Source organism: Fringilla coelebs (assembly GCF_963513975.1).
Source record: "Fringilla coelebs genome assembly, chromosome: 2".
In the NCBI taxonomy this organism is placed as follows: Eukaryota; Metazoa; Chordata; class Aves; order Passeriformes; family Fringillidae; genus Fringilla; species Fringilla coelebs.
In genome coordinates this window covers 89,312,131-89,335,045 of record NC_140029.1, presented here as the reverse complement: position 1 = coordinate 89,335,045, position 22,915 = coordinate 89,312,131, and the positions used below count along the sequence as shown (strand labels likewise).

General features: G+C 48.9%; 2 protein-coding genes across 4 annotated transcripts in view; one reads left to right on the top strand and one right to left on the bottom strand.

Annotated features, from left to right (window-relative positions):
• EPHA1 (EPH receptor A1) overlaps positions 1–2,553 on the top strand; it is a gene marked incomplete at both ends in the record, with an annotated part of 32,854 nt that extends 30,301 nt beyond the window's left edge. The window contains 4 exons of the mRNA XM_084225422.1: positions 168–317; positions 965–1,158; positions 1,459–1,614; positions 2,475–2,553. Coding sequence (XP_084081548.1) covers positions 168–317; positions 965–1,158; positions 1,459–1,614; positions 2,475–2,553 — 579 coding nt within the window. The remainder of the gene's footprint in view (positions 1–167; positions 318–964; positions 1,159–1,458; positions 1,615–2,474) is intronic.
• A 4,437-nt stretch (positions 2,554–6,990) lies between these two features.
• Positions 6,991–19,361, bottom strand: ZYX (zyxin). 3 transcript variants are annotated; one of them, XM_084226667.1, is made up of 10 exons: positions 19,247–19,361; positions 15,714–15,971; positions 11,880–12,079; positions 10,800–10,892; positions 9,991–10,497; positions 9,542–9,683; positions 9,288–9,457; positions 8,954–9,132; positions 8,573–8,693; positions 6,991–8,176 (listed from the first exon to the last, which is right to left on the bottom strand). In XM_084226667.1, exons 2-10 carry the CDS (start codon positions 15,958–15,960, stop codon positions 8,066–8,068), a joined length of 1,770 nt encoding a protein of 589 aa, XP_084082793.1. In that variant the 5' UTR covers positions 15,961–15,971; positions 19,247–19,361; the 3' UTR covers positions 6,991–8,065. The 3 variants fall into 3 exon arrangements, with proteins under 3 accessions (XP_084082793.1, XP_084082792.1, XP_084082794.1); XM_084226666.1 differs by lacking the exon at positions 19,247–19,361 and adding an exon at positions 16,434–16,530; XM_084226668.1 differs by lacking the exons at positions 10,800–10,892; positions 19,247–19,361 and adding an exon at positions 16,434–16,530.
• Between the last annotated feature and the right edge of the window lie 3,554 nt (positions 19,362–22,915).

Genomic DNA, 22,915 nt, shown 5'->3' with positions numbered 1-22,915 from the left:
TCCAAGAATATTTCTCTCCTTTTGAGAAATTTCCCTGGGGTGGTTACATGTCACTTCAAATAAAGTGGGCTCAATCTCGGAACCACTTTGTAAGGTCCTTGCATGAAAACACTGGAGAAATACAACTTGATATATGCTGGATACACCATGTTTCTGCTGTTTTACAGGGTGGTAAGATTCCTATCCGATGGACAGCCCCAGAAGCCATTGCTCATCGCATTTTCACCTCAGCCAGTGATGTCTGGAGCTTTGGAATTGTCATGTGGGAGGTGCTGTCATTTGGTGACAAGCCATATGGGCACATGACCAATCAAGAGGTAACAGCCATTGAGTTCAAGAGCTGATTTAAAAGATAAATGAGGCATGAGGGAAAAAACTTTTGTAGATCTACCTCAGCCTGCAGTCTCAAATTTCTTTTGAACGCTTAACTACTGTGTTTCCCTCCCTGCCTAAAATCAGTGCCGCCAAGTCAAGGGCGATAAGTATTGAGGTGTCTACAGCAAGAAGCCAAATTAAAGAGTGTTTAAGTCAGCCATGGCATTTGGATCTGGGGATACTTTGTTTTCTCCTTCCTCTGGCTCTGGTGCATTATGTCTGGTCTTATTCTAGGCTCAGCACATGCTGTTCAAATTATTCCTCAGAGTCTGGTTCCTCTTCTCTCACTGTGCCAGGACCATTTGGTTCTCGCTTTTCCTCACTTCTCATGAACATGTCCTGGGTGGCAAATGGGAGCTAAACTAGTAAAGGACTGAAAACACATGCATATGCCACTTAAGTTTTTGGCATCCCTTAGGTGTTTTGGTCCTGTGCCATGCTGCCCAAACCCTGTGTCATACGTGTGTAATCTACACCAACCCCTCCCTGACTGCACATTGTGAAGTGGGGAATGGCTGCTCCCAGAAGTCTCTGGCTTCTCTTTTGCACTCTCTGCTCTTGGCCAGATTTCTCTGTGTCCTTTGTGCAGGTGATGAAAAGCTTAGAGGATGGGTACCGGCTCCCCCCGCCTGTGGATTGCCCATCTATCCTCTACGAACTCATGAAGAGTTGCTGGTCACACGATCGGATGAGGCGGCCTCATTTTCAGGAAATCCGGGCACAGCTGCAACATTTCATCTCAAGTCCCCAGCTCCTCCGGCCTGTTGCAGACTTTGATCCCAGGTAAGCAGGCAGTCACCGGAGGAGGAGGGGTTAACTGGGACACTTCACCTCTCTGTCCCCAGCAGGAGGAGAGGCAGTAAGAGCCATGCAGACTGGAAAGATGCACCTTGAGAGCTCCGTGTGTAGAAGATAGTGGCCATCTCTGTCTCCTGGTGACAGAGGGCAGAGCCTCACTGTGCAGAGGGCAGATTAGTTGGCTCAGCCCTGGCAGAGGGTGCTTGCTTCCCCTTTGGTTGCTGTCTCCCAGTGCTGTCCATTTCAGGTGGCTGCCTGGCTTACGAAGGGTTTCTGTGTCCCTAGGGTAACACTCCGTCTCCCCAGCTGCAGTGGATCTGATGGGATCCCCTACCGGTCCATCCCCGAGTGGCTGGAATCCATTCGCATGAAGCGCTACATCTCCAACTTCCGCACTGCCGGCCTGGACACCATGGAGTCCATTCTGGAGCTCACTGCTGAGTAAGTGCAAGCCAGGCTCCCACAGGGACCTCAGGCTGGCTGAGTTGCTGTGCTCATCCCTGTGCGATCTCAACAGGCACTCATATTTACTTGGAGGGCTTCTCTCCTTCCTTCTCCGTGCAGTTAAATGGAAGTGGACTGGCTTCTTGACCTAAAAGGGAAGAATCAGCCCAGAACTGGGAGCAGCCCAAACTGTGAGACTAATTCCCCAACTATCATGTCCATGCTTGAGGCTCTTCAGGAGTCTTCAGCTGCTCTGAACTCACATGAGACACAAACAGCAAAGGGAAAGAAAAGATGGTCAACAGATCTCTAACTTGACCGTCTCCCCACTCTCTCAGGACTTTGTAGGATAACTTCCTTGCCACAAACTCCATATAGACAGTAATATCCCCCCCACTCCATCAGCCAGGCACTGTTGTGTCATAGAGCAAATCTTTCTGGGCTCCTCAGAAGGACTCAGAACACAGCTGTGTTATTTTGTCAGGGATGTTCAGCCAGCTCCAACCAGGGCAGTTACATGAAACAAATTAGCAGGCACAGACCTGCTGATGAAGGGTTGAGACATGGCCCCTATCACAGAGCTGATTTAATCACAAGTCCTGATTTACTGGGAGCACAGGCCTAGCCACAAGGTAGAAGAGGTCAGTTGACTGGGTAGGCAGAGGTAGCCAGGGAAGGGCAGGAATATCTAGGAGTTTCTTCCATCTAGGGAAAAGGTAGGTGCACTAGGAGGCACTGAGGAAAAGGAAGTTTTCTGAGCTAATGCTGAGTAACTGTTTCTGCCCTTACCCACACCCTTGTCCCTAAGGAACAAGAATATCAATTCATTTTTTCCTTTATTTTTGCATTTCCTTCAGGGACTTGAAACAGATGGGAGTGTCACTTCCAGGCCACCAGAAGAGGATCTTGTGCAGCATCCAAGGCTTTAAGGAGTGATCAGTCGTTGCATTCTTAAGCTTGAAAAATGCCCATCCTTACCAGATATCACTTGGAATCATTCCTATGGCAATTGCTTCCAAATGAGTGACTGGACAAGCAAAGCAAAACAACCAGAACTGAAAAAGCTCGTGAGGCAACACCACCTGCTCTCATTTCTGTTCCCCCTTGCTTTAGCTCTACAGCAGCCATCAGTATGTTTCAGAGCACTGGTCTGAGAAAATATTCTGTTTTCTGCAGTCCACTTTGTGCAGCGCTAAGTAGGCCCTGTAGTCCTCATACTGGACTTTCAGACCCTCAGTATATCACATGAAACGCAAAGTGGGTGGAGGGTGGAGGATAATGTTTTAAGATTGGAGATGAGGGTTCAAGATAGACTGGGACATTCAGGGAGCAGGCACAAGAATACAGACAGGTAGAGAGAGACAGGGCTCATTCACTCCTTGGCATACATTCCTTCTCACTTCAGCACCCTTCTTTCTTATTTTGCATCAGGAACAAACTATTCAGTCTTCACAAGGCTGCTGGTAAGGCATATATATTTTTAAATGCAGCTGTTCTTGCCTGAACACCACCCTGTGGTGTACTTCTTTCTTTGGAGGAGAAACTGGGAGTAGAAGCACACCCCGCTGTAACTTGTGCGATCACATCACCTCAGCATGTTGCTGTTTTGCACATGTACACTTCATTGGGGAGATTTACATCTCTCCAAACTGCTTAATACCTTCTCTTATGCTGTGGACAGAAAAGCCTATACATATCCATTTTTCTCTGCCCCTTTTTAAAAGAGACACTAGTCTTGTTTGGCTGGAATAGGGTATTTGTAACAGAAAAATGTGTAGGTGGTCTGTCTTACTCCTTCTCTGTGGAGGAAATGTTATTATTTATCAGATCTCAAGACAGTTATAGTCTGTAAATAATATTTTGTAAATAAACCTGTGGCAGAGCAGGCTGTGTTGGAATTCTTTGGCTTATTTCAAATGTGATTGAGACCTTTAGCATACATATCATGAGTCCCAGCAGGGTCCTTACATCCATCTTGTTTCAGCCAATGGTCTTTGTCCACTTAACTGCAGATGTAACATGGAAGTGCAATTGCATTAGGATTAAAGGACACCTTTGCAGCTGATCACTTCAGATTTTTTTTTAAACCCATTTGCAGGCATATCTATCTAACATCCGAGTCCATTGTTCTACAGATCCTGTGATCATTCCTAAATCATAAATATTAGCATCTAGTGCTGTGTTTGATGAAAGACGTGTGAGTAGTATTTCTTTCTCCTGCAGACTAGACTGTCCAGGAGAAAGTCTCAGGAACATCAGTGAGAATTTTTCTTTCTCCCACTCGGGAAGAGTAGCTACCTCAAGATTTATTTTTCAAGTCTAGGTTGGTGAAGGTGAGTGCTACACATTCAGCAATTTGACTTGCTAGAGATTACAGTGTTTCCATAACTGTATAATGCTCTAAATTCTTAAGGCTATAAATTAACACTGCTGCTTCTGGGAAGGCCTTGCTTAACCATAGATGACAGGAGGGCTGAGAAGCAGAGATCCAAAGAACTGCAACCTGATGCAAGAAAGCTGGTTTCTATTCAACACAGACCATGGCTACCCAAGTCACTGTAACTATAGCAAGAGAGAGAGCTGAAAAACAAAGCTCTGAGTTTTTAGTGTATCAATCTTAGCAACAGGTGTCTTAACCATGAAGTACAGGTAGCCAGTAAAATTGCCACCTGGCAGATACCCAAGGTAGCAGATAAGCCCTGATGAGGCTGACACAAGACTATGAGCTTGTGTCACGCACATGTAAACTTTGGCTTTTCACTGCAGGTGATAGGGAAGTGGGAGTGAGTGACTGATCCATCAGATATTTGTGCTGCCACACAGAGGCACCTTAACAGAGGGGAGAAATGAGAAGAGAGGAGATTCAGGAAGCTGAACCAAGGGAAAGGCAGAGCCTCACGACTGGGGAGAAATAGTCACAGGTGCCAGTACAAGCTGGGGACTAGAAGGCAACTTTGGAAGAAAGGACTTGCTGGTCCTTGTGAAGAGAAAGTTGCACCTGAGCCCTTTAGCAAAAGAAGACAACAGTACCTGGGCTGCATTTCAGCAAATGCATCACCAGTAACTGGAAAGAGGCCATTATTCCTCTTTATTTAAGCATTGGTGAGACACCTGAAGTGTTGTGTCCAATTCTGAGGTTCCCAGTACAAAAAAAAGGATATAAACTTAATGGAGCTAGTCCAGTGAAAGGCCACTGTGGTTTTGAAGGGATTAGAGCATCTGTCATGCAAAGAGAGGCTGAGAAAGCTGAAAGCTGCTCAGCCTCAAGAGAAGAATGTTTGGGTGGCTTTTATCATTGTCTATAAATACCTGATGGGAGTAAAAAAGGAGCCAGACATTCCCCAGTGGTATCCAGTGAAAGAAGCAGCTGTGAGAACACACCAAAATGCAGCACATTCTGTTTGAAGGTGAGAAAAACTTACAGTGAGTTGTTAACACTGGAACAGATTATCCAGGTCTCATCCTTTAAGGTATTAAAAAGCAACCTGCTGTGGTTGACCCTGCTCTGAGCAGGGAGGTCCCCTCCAACTTCAAGTGTTCGGAGCTGCTGAATCAGCTGGCCTGGTAGAGAAAAGGCTGTTCAGTTCCATGTCCTCAGGGTACAGCCAGCAGCAAGCCTGAGCACGTATTCCCAATAGGCACTCATGCACAGAAAATCCCCGAGTCTATAATGTGTGCACGTCTATAAACGCGCACACCGTTCATGACTGGCCGGAGGCAGAGAGCAGAGCAGACATGCAAGCACAGCACAAACAGCCTAATCCTCTTCCCAGCTCTGGCTGATCAGGATGAACCTGTTAGAGGGAAACATATACATGTACACAATGGATCCCTCTAGTGCCCAAGACCAGCCATCCTGCAGCTGGCTCCAAGCCCTGGAGCCTGAGCTGCTCTCCTCAGTTGCTGGCACCAGGTTACACAAATCCTCAAGGCCTGCAGCCCTGCTGCAGTGGTGGGCGTGCACACACACACCCTGGAGCCCTCCAGGAGTTAGCTTCAGCCATTGGCTCTACCCAGCAGCTGGCTCCAGGATTCCCTGGTCTCCCAGTGTCCTCACACTCAGATGCAAACTCACTCTTTCAGCTGGTCTCCAGACTCACGAGTGGCTCCTGAGAGCTTGAGCAGCTCACTCCCACAGGTCTTCACAGCATTTAGCCAGCCATGCCATGTCCTGGCTCTCAAATCTCTTACCTTGCTCACCAGCTACTCTGACTTGATTTTGCTGGCAATAACAGAAGGACATACACACTCACACAGTATGCATGCACTCAGGTCTGTCCAGTTGCTGACATTCAGATCCATTTGCACTGAACAGATTCCACGCAAAGAACAGCAACAAAATAAAAGCTACTACGAAGGCAGGACAGATCGCACTGATGACACACAGGGCATGGCCAGACAAGTGTACTGTGTACGTGCAGCCACCTCCTTCTGCGCCTTCTTCCTGTCAGTTTTTCCCCATGGCACTTCCCATCCTTGATCACTCCTGTTTCCTGCCTTTGATCTCCCCCCCTACACATCCCATGCCCTCAGAGGGGAAACTTCCCTTTAACCCACAAGGTAATCATTCCCATTGACTCCACTGGCCTGGTCTCCTACCCAGACACCAAGGCTATGGTCCTCCGATAGTTCTGGGAGGAGCAGAATTACTGCTTCTCTATCCCAGCATTGTTCTTCCCTGCACTCCTTGGTGTTTGTGGGCACAAACTTTTAATAACATGGTCCAGAAACAGCCTCTCACAACAATGCCTACAAACTAGCAACGACTACAGTAAGAAAAATAAATGGATGATTTTTTCTCTACTCATTCTATAGAAAGCCTCGAGACATTTACTGGATCAATTTGCAAGGAGTCATTAAAGATTTTCCCCAAACTGGCAAGAGATCAAGAGTAGGTTTCAGGTCTCTGAAGTGCAGAAACATTGGTTCTTACCACAAAGAGAAGTTTCACCTGCAGTGACTGTCACAGTACCATTGCTTAGAACCATAAACATCAAGCACACTTTCTGAAAAGCAAGAGTTAGGGGCAAAGCAAACAAAGTGTGCACTTTTATTACAATCCACTTCCATTTCCCTGGAATATCCACCTCTGAGTGATATGGAAAGCAGACTACAACATTGCTGTATGGAACTGCAGTCTTGCACTGTTTTAAACAAGAGCTACTCTTCAGGCACAGAAAAATAGAAGTCTGGAAAGGAGACTAAGAGGTAGAGAGAGAAAGGCCATGTTCAGACTCCTGCTCTCTGGAGGCTGGGTGGAATAGCCTTATATACATTTGGCAATGTATAAAAAAGCTGTGCAAAGGCAGTTCTAGTGCCAAAGACAGCAACTCTCATGGGTGGCTGAACAAACACAGCAGACACAGGTTAATGGAAAAAACCCACACATTTTATTGAATGCAAACAGTGGTTGGACAGTGTTGTTATTCAAAATGCTTGTTCAGTTTGAGACAGTTTCTAGTCCAGGAAATGGGGCTCGGTGCAGTAACGCTCAGAGCCAGACAGTACATTGCAATTACACCGCAGCTTTCACTGACAGCCGTGAAAGAAACCCTACTGGAACAGGAGACATTCCTCAGTCTGCTGAATCCTCATCCACGCACTGAGACGCCTCCTCACCATGTGCTGCCCGTCCTTCTGACGGCCTCTATTTGTAAACATGCATTCTTTGGACCGCTTTGCTACTCTGGTTCCCAGCCTGGCTGTCCAGAAACCACACTGGGAAACAATTCATTTTGGGAAGGGGAAGAAGATTTTTTTTTTAAAATAAAGTTTCCAAACTCAGAAACAGAGTAGTATTTCAAACACTGCCAGTTTAATCTGGCTAAGGGAAAAAAAGACAAGACAGTTAATCAGTAAAATCCATTAGAGACAGAAAAGCTATAGCAGGTTAGCTTTTTCCAGCAACAGTAACAGATTCCCACTACTTTATGCCTCCACACTCTAACCCAGGTGAGGGAGCAGGCAGAGGAAGACATCCTGATAATGAGGTGTCACAAGATATAAAATAAAAGAAGTGCTGCCGAGAGGCAGGCTTCCACCTTCTCAAGTTAAATCATCGTTCTTGGCTCCATGGAACTGAAGAATGCTCTCAGCCCTTCCCAGCACCTGCCACCAGGCTCTTCTTGCTTCTTCCACCAGGCGGTGGTGGAGGTCTGATCTTTCTCCTCCAGAGTCTTGAGGGAACAGTGATTTTGCACTCACCTTGATCACAGCCCCCAGCCTGGAATACGCTGTGGCCAGGAAGCGGTGGCAGGAGAAGAGGTCCTTTCTTGGTGGGTGTGCAGAGTGAAGTCTAGGAGCAGTGAATCCTACATGAGTGAAAAACTGTGCTGGCATAGTCTCCATTGGTAGCAGTCTGCCTTGTCAGGCAGAGGGGTAGGACAATTGCAGGGAGGGGAGGAGTACTGAGTGCGGGGGTCTCGAGGGAATGCCCCCTCCGAGCTCCTCAGCGCGCTGTTTTAGCGCGGACGGTGTGACACTTGATACACAGCACGTGCCCATCCAGAGGAAAGCACCCATTCTCATCTGCTTCAATGGACAAGGGCTTCCCACAGTCCTAAACAGGAAAAGAGGGAGCTCAGTGATGGCCAAGAACAGGGTAAAGGCATTCAAGGACATAAGAAATGCCCCCTCAGGGTCAGGACAATCGCTCACAGCCCACTGCTCTGTCCCTTGGTGGTGCTAATGGGGGATGCTGTTTTGAGGGGAGAGCAATCCCAGCAAGTTCCCCTCCTAAAAACAGCTGATGCACTGAGGTGTTAGAGAATACAACAACCCTGCATAGCCCCTGTGTTCATGCCTGTGAACGTCAAATCTTTTTCTGAACGTACTTCAAAAACACTCTAGATTAATTCAAAACAACTTCAATGTCTGGTCAGCACAGACAACATAGGTGCCCAGTTGCTGGTGATAGGCACAGGAGACACGGAAGAAGTGGGGCCACCAGGCTTACCTCACACTTGTAACATTTCATGTGGAAATTTTTTTCCAGCGCAACAACACGCACGGTCTCATCCTTTCCAGGCTCTGGCATGATAGGTTCACTACAGACTGAGCAGCGTGGAGCATACTTCCTGCAACACAGAACCATGAAGGAGACCATGACCACCATGGGGACATTCAAGGGAGGCATCTCAGTGCTGTTCAGTGGCATTAGCAGCAGAGGAATAATAAACATCTAGGTGGAAACACATCTTCATACTTTGCTGACTCATTTTTAACTTCATGTCTGACAGACGACATGGGCAACCCAAGCCCATGCTGCAGCAAAGAGAAGCAGGTGTGAGGGAATCTGCCCTCTCTCACACACCACATGCAGGTGCTCTCTCCATACCTGTGGTAGTCATCCACACAGTGAGGCTGGTTGGACTGGTCCACAATGAAAGAGGTCCCCTCCAGGGGCGTGTGGCACATCACGCAGGTGAAGCACTGGGGATGGTATGAGTTACCAGTGGCCTTCAGCATCCGGTCTGTGATGGTCTGCTTGCAGACACTGCACTTTTCCAAGGTGCTCTGAGCCCAAAGAAAACAAGTAAGACACATTAATCCAATCTCCCACCCCTGAGGCTACACCACAGAAAGCAAAGATGGAAGGAGGAAGGGAAAGCAAGCGAGAACAACCACAGTGAGCTCAGTTCTCTCCAGCAGCTTTCACCCCAGTGACTCACAGCATAGCAGTCCTCGCAGAAGGGCTTCTCATCCACATTGTAGAACTGCTGCCCCTGCAGCTGCTTCTCACATTTGAAGCAGGTGAAGCATTCCACGTGGAAGAGGCGGTCCAGGGCCCTCACAGCTGGCTGGGTTCGTGACAGGGGCTTCCGGCAGAAGCCACAGAGCTCTGTCAATGGAAGGGGAAAGGGATCAGGAGAGATGAAAACCCATCACAGTCTTGATCCTCCTGCCGTCCATTGAAAGCACGCACCAGAAGTTGCAGCTTCTGCTGGGGGTGGATGCTCCATATCCTTCATTAGTTTCTGCGTCAACTTCTCCAGCTCTTCTACCTCCTTCATTGTCAGACAGGAATTCCCCCTAGGTGGATCTGCACTGGAACCTGTGGGTCTATGCTGCAGGAAGAGGAAACATTAAATCCCAAAGACAGAGTCCCTCCCACCTTGTCACTAACTAACCTACTTCCCTAGCCTTTGCAGGTCCTCTCTGTTCATCTCTAGGAACAATCTGCCACCCACTGTGCCTGAGTCTTCCCACCTTCACAAGAAGTCCTACCCCTCTGCACTACAATCTCTATTGTTACATCTCTCCTTCAGATGGATAACAGCCTCCCATAGCCTGGGGCAGACCCACCCTCATCCTCCCAATTTCACTCCCAGTGTGCCCATCCAAAGACAGCCATCCCAGGGCTCCTTCCCTCACCGTGTCTCTTGCAGCAGCAGGTTGTTCTGTTGGGCGCGGCTTCTCCTGCACTTGGGGTCTTTCCTTCTGCTGGGCATAGGTGAAATTGGGGGGCTGTGGTCGAGAGGAGAGGCCTGAAGGTGAAGGGGCTGTGAACTGAGTCTGAAGGGAGGTAGGGTATCTTGTAGAATTTGAGGGAGCCATTGGAACACTGTCACCTGATTTGGACACAGACTTAGGAGAGCCAGCAACAGGAGATGGGGTGAATTTAGGGGTAGGCTGAGCAGAAGGGAGAGAGGGGGGTGGAGGGACTGCTGCTTGGGGATCCTTGCGTTGCTGTGGAGCAGCCCATGGGGTTGGGGTGGGGTTCAAATCCACCCCAGGGGGCTTGAAAGATGAGCTTCCACTTGGCTTTGGCGTGAACTTGGAAGGAAAGGAATGAGGAGCATCTTTGGGTGCAGATGGTATTTCCACAGGGGCTTTTGGGGCCAATGGTTTCTCCAGAGAACCTGTAGATCCCGGAGTTATCTGTAAAGAGAAGCAGCAGAGAGAAAACAGGCAGGTATCAGCAAGGCGGAAGAGAAGATATGCCATCTATAGCCGTGAATCAGCCAGCAGCTATCCCAGACCCAGAACACAAGGGGTTTCCACGCTGTGACACGTTTAGCAGTACTGACAAGTTGTAAAGATCCATGTTTTCCAGTCCTTCATCGACACTTCCGTGCTATGGTTTATCCACATACTTTAATCTTCAGTAGCACCCTTCTCAGTACCTCTGCTCAGCAAACCAGTCACCTCCTCTTCCACCTGCAACACTCTGGACAGCTCACCCGGGATTTGAAGGGGTCATTCTTCTCCATGTCATCCAACATTACAGACAGTGACTCAATCTCAAGATCAACGCTGCTCATCTTGCCACGTACCTACACGGCCATCCATGAGGAAAAAGGGAGCAGAGCATGTTACAGGAGCAGCCACAGAAATGGGTGAATCATTCCCTTACAATAGCTTATTTTGGTACTTTCAACTGTGGTACAGATCTGCTCCTTGCTTTGAATGGATAAAAAGCTGGTGAGGATGAACAGGACACAGTCTCAAAGGTTTACAAACAGTGGGAAAACGCACAGCCCAAGGAAGCTCTTAGACAGATTTAGGTGGGAAAAGACATCTGGATGCCTGTCCAACACTCTGCTCACAGCAGGGCTAATTCCCAAGCAACACCAGGCTGCTCAAGGCCCCATGCAGATGATTTCAAAACATTCCCAATGATGCAGGTTCCACAGTCTTCCTAGGCACACGTGCCAGCAATGAGCCACCCTTGGAGTGAAACAGGTTTTCTTCTGTCCAAGGGGAACTTCCCTTGCCACAACTTCTGTCCATTGTCCCTTGTTGTGCCCGAGTAAGAAGAATCTGTCTTCTCTCCAGCCCTCCTTCAGGTATTGCAGACTCCAGTCAGATCCCTGCCTTGGCAGCCTTTTCTGCTCCAACCCCCAAAGGCTGCTGTGACCTTTCACTGGATTGCATCTCATTCAGTATTCCAGAGGGGTTATAGATCGAAGAGCCTGACTGGATGCAGTCCTCCAAGATGCAGCCTCACTAGCACAGAAGGGAGGAGTATCCACTGTCCTTGTCCTCCTCTCCCAGGTGCAGCCCAGCCTGTGGCTGGCCTTCACTGCCACAAGGGAGCATTGCTGGCTCGCATTCAACTCTCTGTCCACCAGGAACCCTGGGTCCTTGCCCACAGAGCTGCAGCCCAGCCAGCTGACCCTAACCTGCGCTGGTCCAGTGGCTGGTAGCATTTCCTGCCTTCCCAGGTTCTCAGGGCTTCCTGCTGCTGCGCTCAGACAGTAGCAAGAAGACAGAGCATCACACACAAACCCAGACACCACACTTCCTTGGACCTCACTCACCTGTGGGGCAGGAACCTTGCTCACAGGTCCTTCATCGAACATTGGTGGAGGAGGAGGAGGAGGTGGAGAAGGAGGAGAAGGAAAAGCTTCATCTGGGGCTGGTGGAAAAGGTTCTTCAAAGGGTGGTGGGGGTGGTGGAAATGCACAGTTTGAGAAGCTTGCATCCTCCCCAGGTGGAGGAGGAGGTGGCAGAGGCAGGTCTGTGGGGAAGAATGAGAATAAGAGCAACTTCAGATCATTTCTTACTCATAGCCAGAAGGGTTCCTGAAGGTATTGCAGCAAGCAGGATCACAGAATCACAGAGTGGTTTGGGACTGAAGAGACCTTAAAGAATATCTAGTTTGAACCTCACTGCTATGGAAAAGGATGCCACTCACTAGATCAGGATGCTCAGGGCCCCATCCAGTGCTTGAACACTTGCAGAAATGGGGCATCCATACCTCTCTGGGCAACCTGCTCCAGTGCCTCATCACCCTCTGAGTAAAGAATTTCTTCCTGACATCTAATCTAAACCAGCCCTCTTTTAGTTTAAAACCCTTGTCCTTTTACTATCTGAACACAAAATCTCCATCTCCCTCTTTTTTATAACCCCCTTAAGACAGCAGAAGGACATAGTAAGTTCTCCCCAGAGCTTTCTCTTCTCTAGGCTTACAAACCTCAGCTCTCCCAGCCTATCTTCCTAAAAGAGGTGCTCCCATCCTTGGATCAGCTTTGTGGTCTCCTCTGGATTCACTCCAACAAGTCCACGTCTTTCTTGTGCAGAGGACCCCAGAGCCAGATGCAGCATTCCATGTGGGGTCTCACAAGAGTGGAGCAGAGAGGCAGAATCCCTCCCCCATCTGCTGGTCGCACCCTTTTCAATGCAGCTCAGGATTCCATCAGCCTTCTGGGCAGCGAGTGCACACTGGTTTCCCTGTACTCAGGGGATCTCAGCACCCATCAAGGACAACTGAACTCCACAGGCTGTTTTTCACCTTGTCCAAGGCCTTTCATAATCATTTAATCTGTCCTCAGTAGCTGCTGCTACTAGTCACTGGGCAGAGTTGTTGTATTTTTGGGAAACATATCTCGCTATGCTCTTTGTCTCATTCCTTCCTCATTTGTCTCATTTTGCATCTTGTCTCATTCCTTGGTCCCCAGCACACTCTTCTCTTGCCAGTAGCTGGGCTCAGATTATTGAACACAGGGTAGCATACATGGAATGCCAGTGGACAACCCAGGACTCTGGAGAGCCTGTTCCCACAAAAATAAGCTGGCATCTCATAGCAGCATAGTAAACACTACAAGAAACAAGTGGGGGGAAAAAAGCAAGCTGGACCAATTACCCCTCATGTGTATAAAGAATCTTTGAAATGTCTTTGTTTTTCTGGGGGGTAAAACCAGCTTTGATTTTTGAGGCCAGTATGTCTTCAAACTCAATATACATTATGACATGAGAAATTTTCTAAAACCCTTTTAAGCAGGCTGAAAGGCACCAGAGCACTTCAGTTTTCTAGAAAACCCCACTGGCTTGCACCTATTCATATTTGCCAAAGATGACCAACAGGCAAAACCAACCATCCTCTACTACAACCTGGACATATAAATGGGAATCCTCTTCCCTTCACCATGTAGGGAAGAAAGCATCCTCATATCAACCACACAGCAAAGAACATTGAAGATGAGGAGGTGTAACTTCCACTTGCCTTCTTCCAGACACCCACCTCTCTTCCCAGCTAGCCCCAATGAGCAGTAGGGTGAAAGACCAAACTTTTCACTGCAGCTATTCCAAGTGCAACTTTAACAGCAGTAATCAAATTGTCTCATCTTTATATCCAGCTGTTGTCAACAGGCTTTATAAGGACTTCTCGTCTGTAACCTAAGGGAGACGATACTGCCCTTTTAGAAAACGAAAGCCAAAATCTTATTAGCCTGTGGAATGCATAAACTGCCCTGGTATGCAACACCTCTTCCAAGCAAGCCTTCTTGTGCTGCAGAAATTCTGCTGGGGGAAGGAAGTAATACTAATTTTTTTTTCTTTGAAATTACAGTTTGGGACCAAGCATGTACATGCTTGCCTTTTGGTTTATCGAAACCATAAGAAACAAAACCCTGATCTGCTGCCACATTGTTTCACATGCACTAAAAGCCTGTTTTATGAATTATTCACAGGACAAGAAAGTTGCCCACAAAGTTGTTACACCAGATTTACAGAATAATCAATACTAAATATAACATTCCTACAGCCATCCTGTCATTTAAGACAAACAGTCCAACTGCTACAGCTCTGTATCATACTACATTTTGTTTGGGGAGTGCAAAGAAAGGCACAGAAGGACTGAAGATATGCACCAGAGGAGGATCAAATCAGATGCATTTCTCTCATGACTGAGTTTTGGTGGCTCATCTGTACTTCAGCTGTCTTGCTGGCAGCCCTTACCCAGTGATGACACAGCAGCTTATGACAAATGGTTCTTCTGCTAGTTTTTCTGTCTAGTTACTCCATAATGCCCACTTTAACAACAGGGGAAGCAGAGCAAGCAGCACCTAACACTCCACTCATGCTGTATATCGAAAAATAATTTTTAACATCCATCTGTCCACTTCAGGCAGTATTTGCCTCAGTTTGAGACCTTCTGACAGACACATCCCTAATCCAGACACCTACAGCAGAAAATGACAGGTCCCACGACGGGACCTTGGTTTCCACAGACACAAGATTCCAGCCAACAACATACAAGAAATAGGTCATTACACTTAGCTGGTACAATTTCAGGAGGCAGAAGCGGCAGCATGTCCTTGTGACTTCAGAAATGGGAAAAATGGCTTAATCATTTTTCACCTCTAAGCACAGTCTTTCTACCATCAGGTCAGCTGCCCACTAACTTAGCACACTAGCCTGGAAAAATCAGTGTTGCAAGTCTCTGCTGAACAGTGAAAGAAAATAAATTTAAACCAGCAGCTAGCATTCTCTGAACATTGTGTGTCCTGACTGAGGCACACCCTTTTACTTGACAGAGCCTTGGGGAAATAGGCAGTATCAAGCATTAGCCAAGGGTCCCTACAGAAATTTTTGGTGGTCCCATGCTGATCAAGTGTTCAAACTACAGAGTAACACAACAATCCTAAAGGACATAAAACCAACCAAGCAACAAAACACTGAAGGAAAAAAACCACTCCACCACTGCAGGAAACAAAAAAAGGCCACACAAAAAAAGAAAGAAAGAAGTAATAAAACCACAGCGAAACAAGAAGTCCCTTAACACAGGAAAACCCAACCCAAACCACTAGGAAAAAGTACCAACTGCAGAAGCCATACAAACTAAACTCTAAGTCTCACTTCCTGTTTATCATCACTGCCACTATTTCTTCACGCAATTATTTCTCCCTTCTCTTTTCCAGCATCAAAAGTGGCAATTGCAGAGTCCACAAGAAGGATAGTCAGAGATAACCAACTTGAGCTGGGACCAATCAATAAGAAGGAGAAAAGAGTGATTCATCACTACCAGGGTCAACGTCTCTGCAACATACTTGCTCTCAGACACGCTGGCCAAAAACTGACTGCCATTACACAACTGTGCACCCAGGGAATACTGTGAAAATTCCACTGCATTCCTCCAGCATCAGTGCAGCGCAGGATAGCCTCCCCCCTCCTTTCCTAATGGAGACACTATGTACTTGGAGATCTCTTTCCAATCCATTTATCTCGTTATGGAACCTGCTAGCCTCTACAGCAAGAATATCCACCACTTATAGCAGTTATGCCCCTGTTCTCATCTTCAACCCAGCTACAAACCTCCCACCCTGAGAAGTCAGAAATGCATATTCACATCTGCCATGCCAGCCTCGACCTACCTTCTGCCAGCAGGGACACGGGTGGCAATGGAATCTCCCCCACCTTCCCTATCTGAGCACGCTGGGCACCAGGACCAGGAGGTGGAGGCAGCGACTCTGACGCACCCCCAGCCTTGAAGGGGTTCACCTTGGGCTTAGGAGCAACCACAGGTGCAAACTTCTTCTGTGGGTTGTAGAAGGAAGGGGTAGAAATGTTGATGCTGACTGTGGACGTCATGCGGGTCCCTGGGGCTCCTGGGGAGGCCATCTTCTCAGCACCTAGCAGGAGAGAAGAGGGAGGAAACCTACATGAAGTCATCCTCGGGCCAGAGTGGGAATTAACGGAGAAGAGTATGTGAAACAAAGGGATAGAGGAATTTAACTCAGGCCAGAGGCCGAGGTGCCTGAGCAGTGCGCTTACAAGACCAGCACAGGAAAAAAGGAAGAACAGAAACTGGAGGCAGCACGAATGAGCCATGACACTTCACCATTTCAACTCAGAATGGCATTAACCACGAATGGGTTCTGGCAACAGAGAAAACCCAGATTTCCACTGCACTGTAGCCCTGCACCTGTGGCGACCCGAAGGACGGTGATCCGCCGCGCCCCAAAGGATGCCCCCAGAAGTGGAATCAGCATTTCCTCTCCCCCTTCACCCGATAACGCCGGCCGGTTCCTCTCGGGCTCAGCCTGTGACAGCGCCAGAAATGCCCCTTCTCCCCGGCACCCCGCACCCTTTACCTCCGGGCCCCTCCATGCCGCCGGAGCCCGCACGGCCGGGCGGGAGAGGCTCTCCCGGAGCTGGGCGATGCCAGCCCGCGTCTCCTGCCTGCCCCGGCCGGGCTCCGCCGCCCGCTCCGCTCCGCCCCCGCCAGGAAGCGCTCCCCGGATGCCGCCGCCCCCCGCCCGCCCGCGGGCTGCGAGGGCCCCGCCAACGCGGGATGCCCGGCCGGGCCGGCTGGGCGGGCAGCGGAGCATCCCTAGCACTGTCCCGGTCCGGCGATCCAGGCCAGCAAGCTCCCCCGTGCTAGAAGCCTCCATGGAGCCAGACGCTTTGTTGTAAAGCCTGGCATGCCCACGGCCCTTCTAACACCCCAGCACAATAGGGCTGCCGTCAGCACAGGGGCGCCGTGCCAGCTTTCCGCGTTGGCATGTCCGAATCAGCGCCCCTCCGCTGCCGGCCTCTGCCACGGACAATAACAGCTGCTGCCACAGACAGCCCTGGTGCCACAAACATCCGCCCAGCCCCGATAACCCCGGCTGCTGCTGAGAACTGCCTGCCCCATTGTGAGCGCTCCCACGGCTCCGTGCAGTGGCACGACACAGCAGCAACCTGTCCCGGCCTCCCCGGGTCAACAGCATGTGGCAACACAGACAAAGTCCGTGCTGCTGAACTTTTCCTTCCCTTTGTGCGGTGCTGATAAGATGCATACACTTGGACAACTCTTCTGGGAGTTTCAAAAGGAGAATGAGGCTGCAACAATAAGCAGCAGCCAAAAAGCTGTGCTGAGCATTCCCCCTGGATTCAGAATTGGAAAGGGCCAAGGCAGAAGAGTAATTAGCAAGGTCTGTCCTCATTCCTCCAAACTTTTAGAGGTCAACAGACTTGCCAGTCAGAAGGGACTGACCAACTCCCTCCATTCTGCACCAAGTTGCCACCAAGCTTCAGAAGCTGTTAAAAACACCTCCAGCCTTTTTTTAGAGACTTTTGCCTCCTTCTCCATTACTTCACTAGGGTGTCATGAACCACTTGGCAGTAGCTCTACCAGATTTGACACGATTATGAGCAGAACAGTACAGTGACAATGTCACTTCTAATCACAGGGTTAGTCCACACAGTCCAGGGACATTAGCTGCTTTACAAAAAAACCCACTGGCTTTGCAACCAGCAGCTGCCATCTCCCTGAACCCAAAGCAGCCCATTTCCCAGTAGGCTGTGTCGCACTTAGGGCACTTGCTGCTCAGGGCTGTCTCCACCCAGCAGCTGTCCCTGCTCATCCTCACTGCTGGTTATCAGTCCACCCACACACAGACCAAACCGGCTGAGAAAGCCTGGCCTTGCAGAGAGTCCCCCCCTCCGGCCCCGGGGTGCTGCCAATGCCATCCAAGCCTTAGCAGAACCACACAGCTCACACGGGTCCTGTGGCGCAGTTAGTGAGAGCTGTGGGAAAGGGAGTGTCACGCCAAGAGAACTAATCTCAAATCTTTCTCATCCTCACATTTACCCCGAGGGAAGAGATTTTTCTACCTGCTCTAACAGCATTTAGGATGACTCAAGTGGAGCTATGAAGAAAGATGCCCCCAAAGGCCACAGTCAGGATACCTAAGTTGACTCATACACCGTTTCTTTCTGAGAGCAAGAAGAAGTAGGAGGACAGAACCAAGGGACACCTCCTTTAGCAAGAAGGTCAATTCCCAGCTCTCATGGTGGGTCTGCCATCTGTTATACATCGAGACAGCTTTCACTTCTTTGATGCCGTGACACCACTCTCAACAGCTCTGCTCCTTTCCTGGGGTAGCAAAAGCAGGAGGAACCTGAAGAAGCAGACAGTCAAGTGACATTTTTCACTTCTGTTGGTAAAGGCAGTTTGGCAGCAACCACGCTGGGAGCCTACAGCTCCACACATCACATCTGTACTTCCCCATCGGCCAACTTCCTCCCAACTGAGGAGAGCCAGAGGCGAACAAAAAAACCAAAAACAACCAAAAAAACTCCACCAAAACAACAACAACAACAACAAAAATCCCCACAAACAAACAAGAATACTAAGAACGGATTAAACTGATTCAGGAATTATGCTGCTTTTCATCCAGAAAGTTCTCCCAGCCTGCCCCAAAGTTACAAAGCTTCAAAGAGAGCAAAGTCTATCAGCTATGCAAGCTGCAAGGTAAAGCCTCAGAGCAACCGGGCTGGGGGAGGGGGTTACTCGGAGCTACTAACTTCTCTCACAGATGCTGGGCTTGTCTCCTCCCTAGGCAAGGGAGGGAAGAAAAACAGGGAAGGAAAAAAAAAAAAAGCTATGCAAACATATTCAAAACGTTAGAAAGTTCTACGACTTTGCAAGTACTTTCTCAGGGCACTCCCAGGGAGCCAGAAACTCATAAATTAGGCAAATTGCATGCACAAAGGGCCCCAGATTCCTCTCTCGAGCACATCTGGAAAAAGGCTCGCGAGGTGTCTCGGTCATCCAAGCTCACACAAAAGAGAGCTTGTCCCGAGCAGAGCCCGGCAGCACCCCCTCCTTCTCCCCCGCTGCTGCCGGGGCTGTGCGGGAGCGCTGAGTCGCCTCCATTCCACCGGCACGGAAGAAAACTCACCACACACACACACACAGAGACACACACACACAGACACACACACAGACACAGACGAACCTGCTTTTTTTTGTGTGGAGGGCCAAGCACCACCTCCCCCCCGAGCCAGCACCGAGAGCGAAGGGCTGTGTCCGAGGCGCAGAGCCGTGCGGGAGGGAGCAGCAGGAACCCGCACCCCTCCCCGCCACCCCCGGGGAGAAGCCAAGGGCTTTGTCACCAAGCCGAGCGAAGAGACTCACCTCAGGGGGAGCGGGAAGTGCAGCCCCGGCAGTGGCGGGGCTGTCAGGGCCGGGCTGCTCGGCCGCCCCGGCCCGCCCGCCGGGAGCAGCAGCAGCAGCAGCGAGAGGCGGAGGAGCTGCCGAGCCCCGGCGCTTCCTCCCAACTCGCGAAAAAAGCCTCGCCCAGGCAAAGTTGTTTGACCATAAAAGGCTCGAGGCCGCGGCACAGCTGAGCTCACTCGCTGGGGAATGTGGCAATGAGGTAACGGGGGCCGGGGCTTGCCGGGGCAGCGGCCCCGGGCCCTGGCGGCGGGGAGGGGGCGAGCGCTCTGCCCGCCGACGAGACGCGTCCGTCGGGGCTTTCCCCGGGGCCCGGCTCGCTGCCCGCCCCCGCACGGAGAGCCCCGCTCCTCCCGCCTCGCTAACCTTGGAGCTGCCCCCAGCCCGCGATTTCACTTCCAGTCGCTGAGCTGGATTTTCGGAAGGAATGCGGCGGCTCTGGTGAGTCAGGGTCCCTGCTGGCCTCCTCCCCGGCCGAGCCAGCTGTGAGAGCATCTGACTCACGCTGCCCCGATCTGCCAGAAATTAAAGCAAACATCAGATGACTCCACCGTGCAGAAAAGCGACTTGTTCTCCTCGTACTGGCTGCAAGGCAAACACTATTAGCTGGTTTATATCAAACACTATCCACATGAATTGCTTTGTTGGATTGCCAGTGCTGCACATCGGTTTTATTTTTATCCCAGTGCTCGCTTGGGGCTCAGCCCGCTGTAGAACAGGGGCAGCCTGACCCAGCCCAACACAACGTAATTTTCAACCCCAGCCTTTGCTGGGGTTCTTCTTGCTTCAGAGCCTCTCACGAAGGAGGAACACCAATAAAGATATTTCCTGTGCTTTGTGCAATCATGGCATTTGACTTTGGAATCTGGCCTTAATTTCGGGGTTAATACCCGTACTGTTGCAAGTTCCCTGGAGAATTACTGTATTTGGTAATGCTCAGGGGACTTGGGGCTCGTCTGCTCCAAGGACTTAACCTATCAACACAGGTACCTTTCAGTACTGATAATTTACTTGCAGGTTGAGTGAGTCTGCCACAAACCACACCAGTGACACTCCCAGTCTGCGCTGCTGCAGAACTCTCACATTAGAGAGCTATGCGAAGAGATTCGTCCAAGGTTTAAATCCAGTGTAAACAAATCTTTAATTTTACACGTAAAGTTCGTACAAAGAGGTTGTATCTTTTATTTAACCAGGTGATACAATTGGAAAAAGTCTCTCAGGTTTTTCAGTGTTGCATACCATTTGAAAATGCCACCCATAGCAGTGCCCAGCACTGAGCATCTCACTCCTTACACAGCTGCAACCATTGAACCACTGATCTCTAGCTCTTATTTTTTAGAGATATATAGGTCTTCTGTGGCTGCTAAATAATCCTGTTTACTGCTGCTTTTGTAGGCATGGCACCAGTTCTGTTATCTCCCATGATTAATACACCAAGTAATTATGTAGGATAAAGAATGTATCTCTGTGATGGGTCTTCTAGCACTGTCGCTTTTCTGCTGCAGACAACCTTCCCTCTTGTTCAGGTAAAGATGTCAGTGCAGAGCTAAAAAGAATTCACTGCGTAATTGTGAACCAAATTCTGGAACATCACAACACGCCCTACACAATGAGCCTGACGTCAGAGAACTCTGCCACTGTTCCCTGGGCTAGCTCTGACTTCAGAGAAAACAAAGAATGTCTCAGACTGAGATTAAAAAAGTGCTGAGTGAATATAAAAAAAAAAAAATCTATGCTTTCGTACTTTCTGGTCACATTCCCATAAATCCAGATACCTGCTTTTTCTTACCAGTGTGTTGATGTTAAAAGCTCATGAAGGCAGATCAAGGGAAGTGGGAATAAGAAAAAGAAAAGCAGCCCTCTTAGACATTTTGTATGAACTCCTATGAGGAAACAAATGCAAAACATGTGTTTTCCAGGCTGCATGTGTGAAAGCTAGAATCCTCAAATCAGAATACATCAGAATACACAGGGGGAAACTAATCTGATTTTGTGCCTTAAATTCACACAGTGAATTTAAAGTTTGTGCTTTTGTAATTGGAAATGAAGATTAACTAACTTCCCTGTTAGTTCTCATTCCTCCAGAAAGAAAATAACAATCTCCTTATGCTAGCAGTCTTCCCTCATGCAATTATTGACTTGAAAGAATAGGCATTTTTCTGCTGCAAATGAAATGAGGCACACAGTTGTATTCACATTCATTAGCTGAAGCAAAATCCTAGTCCTGAAGAGGCATTTAGCTACCTGGGTACAGAGATGGATCAGCAGGTATACTTGGCTTGTGGCAGACCTTGTTATTTCTGGAATTAGCAGCCATCCTCTGCATTAGTCGCTTTGGCTCCTCCATGCCATGAATAAAAGTGATCTGGTGTTTTGGAGTGTATTATGGAGTGAATGCTACTGTCACCAGGGGTGAAGTGACAGCCCACTACAAAGCAGGTGTTGGAGGGATTTGGAACACGCAGTTCTGGCTGGGTGCTTCTTTTGAGGCCAGTGACAGGAAGCAAGCCCTGCTACTGGCCATCAAATCAAAGCTTAGAAATGCCCAGAGTTCAAGGCAGCCATCTCAGGAGGACTAAGCTTTAATGGAGACAGTTGCAGAGAATCTTTGCTGGCAATTCAGTCACGTAACACAATGAGTAAATAAAGAATGAGACCACACAGGCGTGGTGTGGCAAATTCATGTACTGCACTGGGACGAAGTATGTGCTAGCGCCCATAAAATGAAAATAAAAATAGATGTAAGAGGAAAAAATAAGTCCTTTAATGCAAAAGGAAGAATTATTTGCAAGAACACTATTGGAGAATTAAACTTATCGGGCAGAAAAATCTTTTTTGATAGCCAGGTATGGCTTAGGTAGCTGCAGATGGGAACCTTTGTGTTCAAGGTCAGAGGAAAGCAATCTGGAATCTGGACAGGGTGCTTTACTTCTGTTAGAAATGCAAAATGTCTGCATCTGTATAATTTCCACCCATATCAACAGATCAATTAGTGCCATTTTATCTCAGCGTGAGTTAGTTAGCAGTTAGTGACGCCACGCAGGAGCCCATGCTTTTCCTAAGCAACGAAAAGTTCTGACTCATATCTGTGTGGAATCTCTGATGCTTCTTTAATCACATAACTTCTGTTTAGTCTAACCACGTTTTATTGATTAATGTTAAATTGCTACTTAATCAGCTTTCCCCATGCTGCATTAAATGCTACGTCTGGGCCAACTGGAAGGGTTGGGAATATATAATGGATCTGCTTTGGTTTCCAGGACAGATAGTTGGGTCTGCACTGTCCAGGGCAGGGCCAGCTGCAGCAGATTGCCTGCCTCCAGATGTTACAGCTGGGTGATCTTAGAGTTCTTTTCTGAGCTGAACAATTCTATCATTCTGTGTAATTCACCCTGGTAGGAGGTCTCCTGGGATCTGCTCTGCTCCCACGGCACAGCCTATCCTGGCGTGCTCCTCGCTCCCTGCCTCGAGCAGGGTGTTCTCTGTGTGAAAGACAACAAGTGGCCCAGATTCCCCCTGCCAGGCTGCTGCTCACACCCCTCGTGGAGGCCATGACGTGTGCAGGGCTGTCTTTTTCCTGACCAAACAGCAGTTCCAAGTTGGAGTGCCTCAGTGCCATTGTGGGCTGCG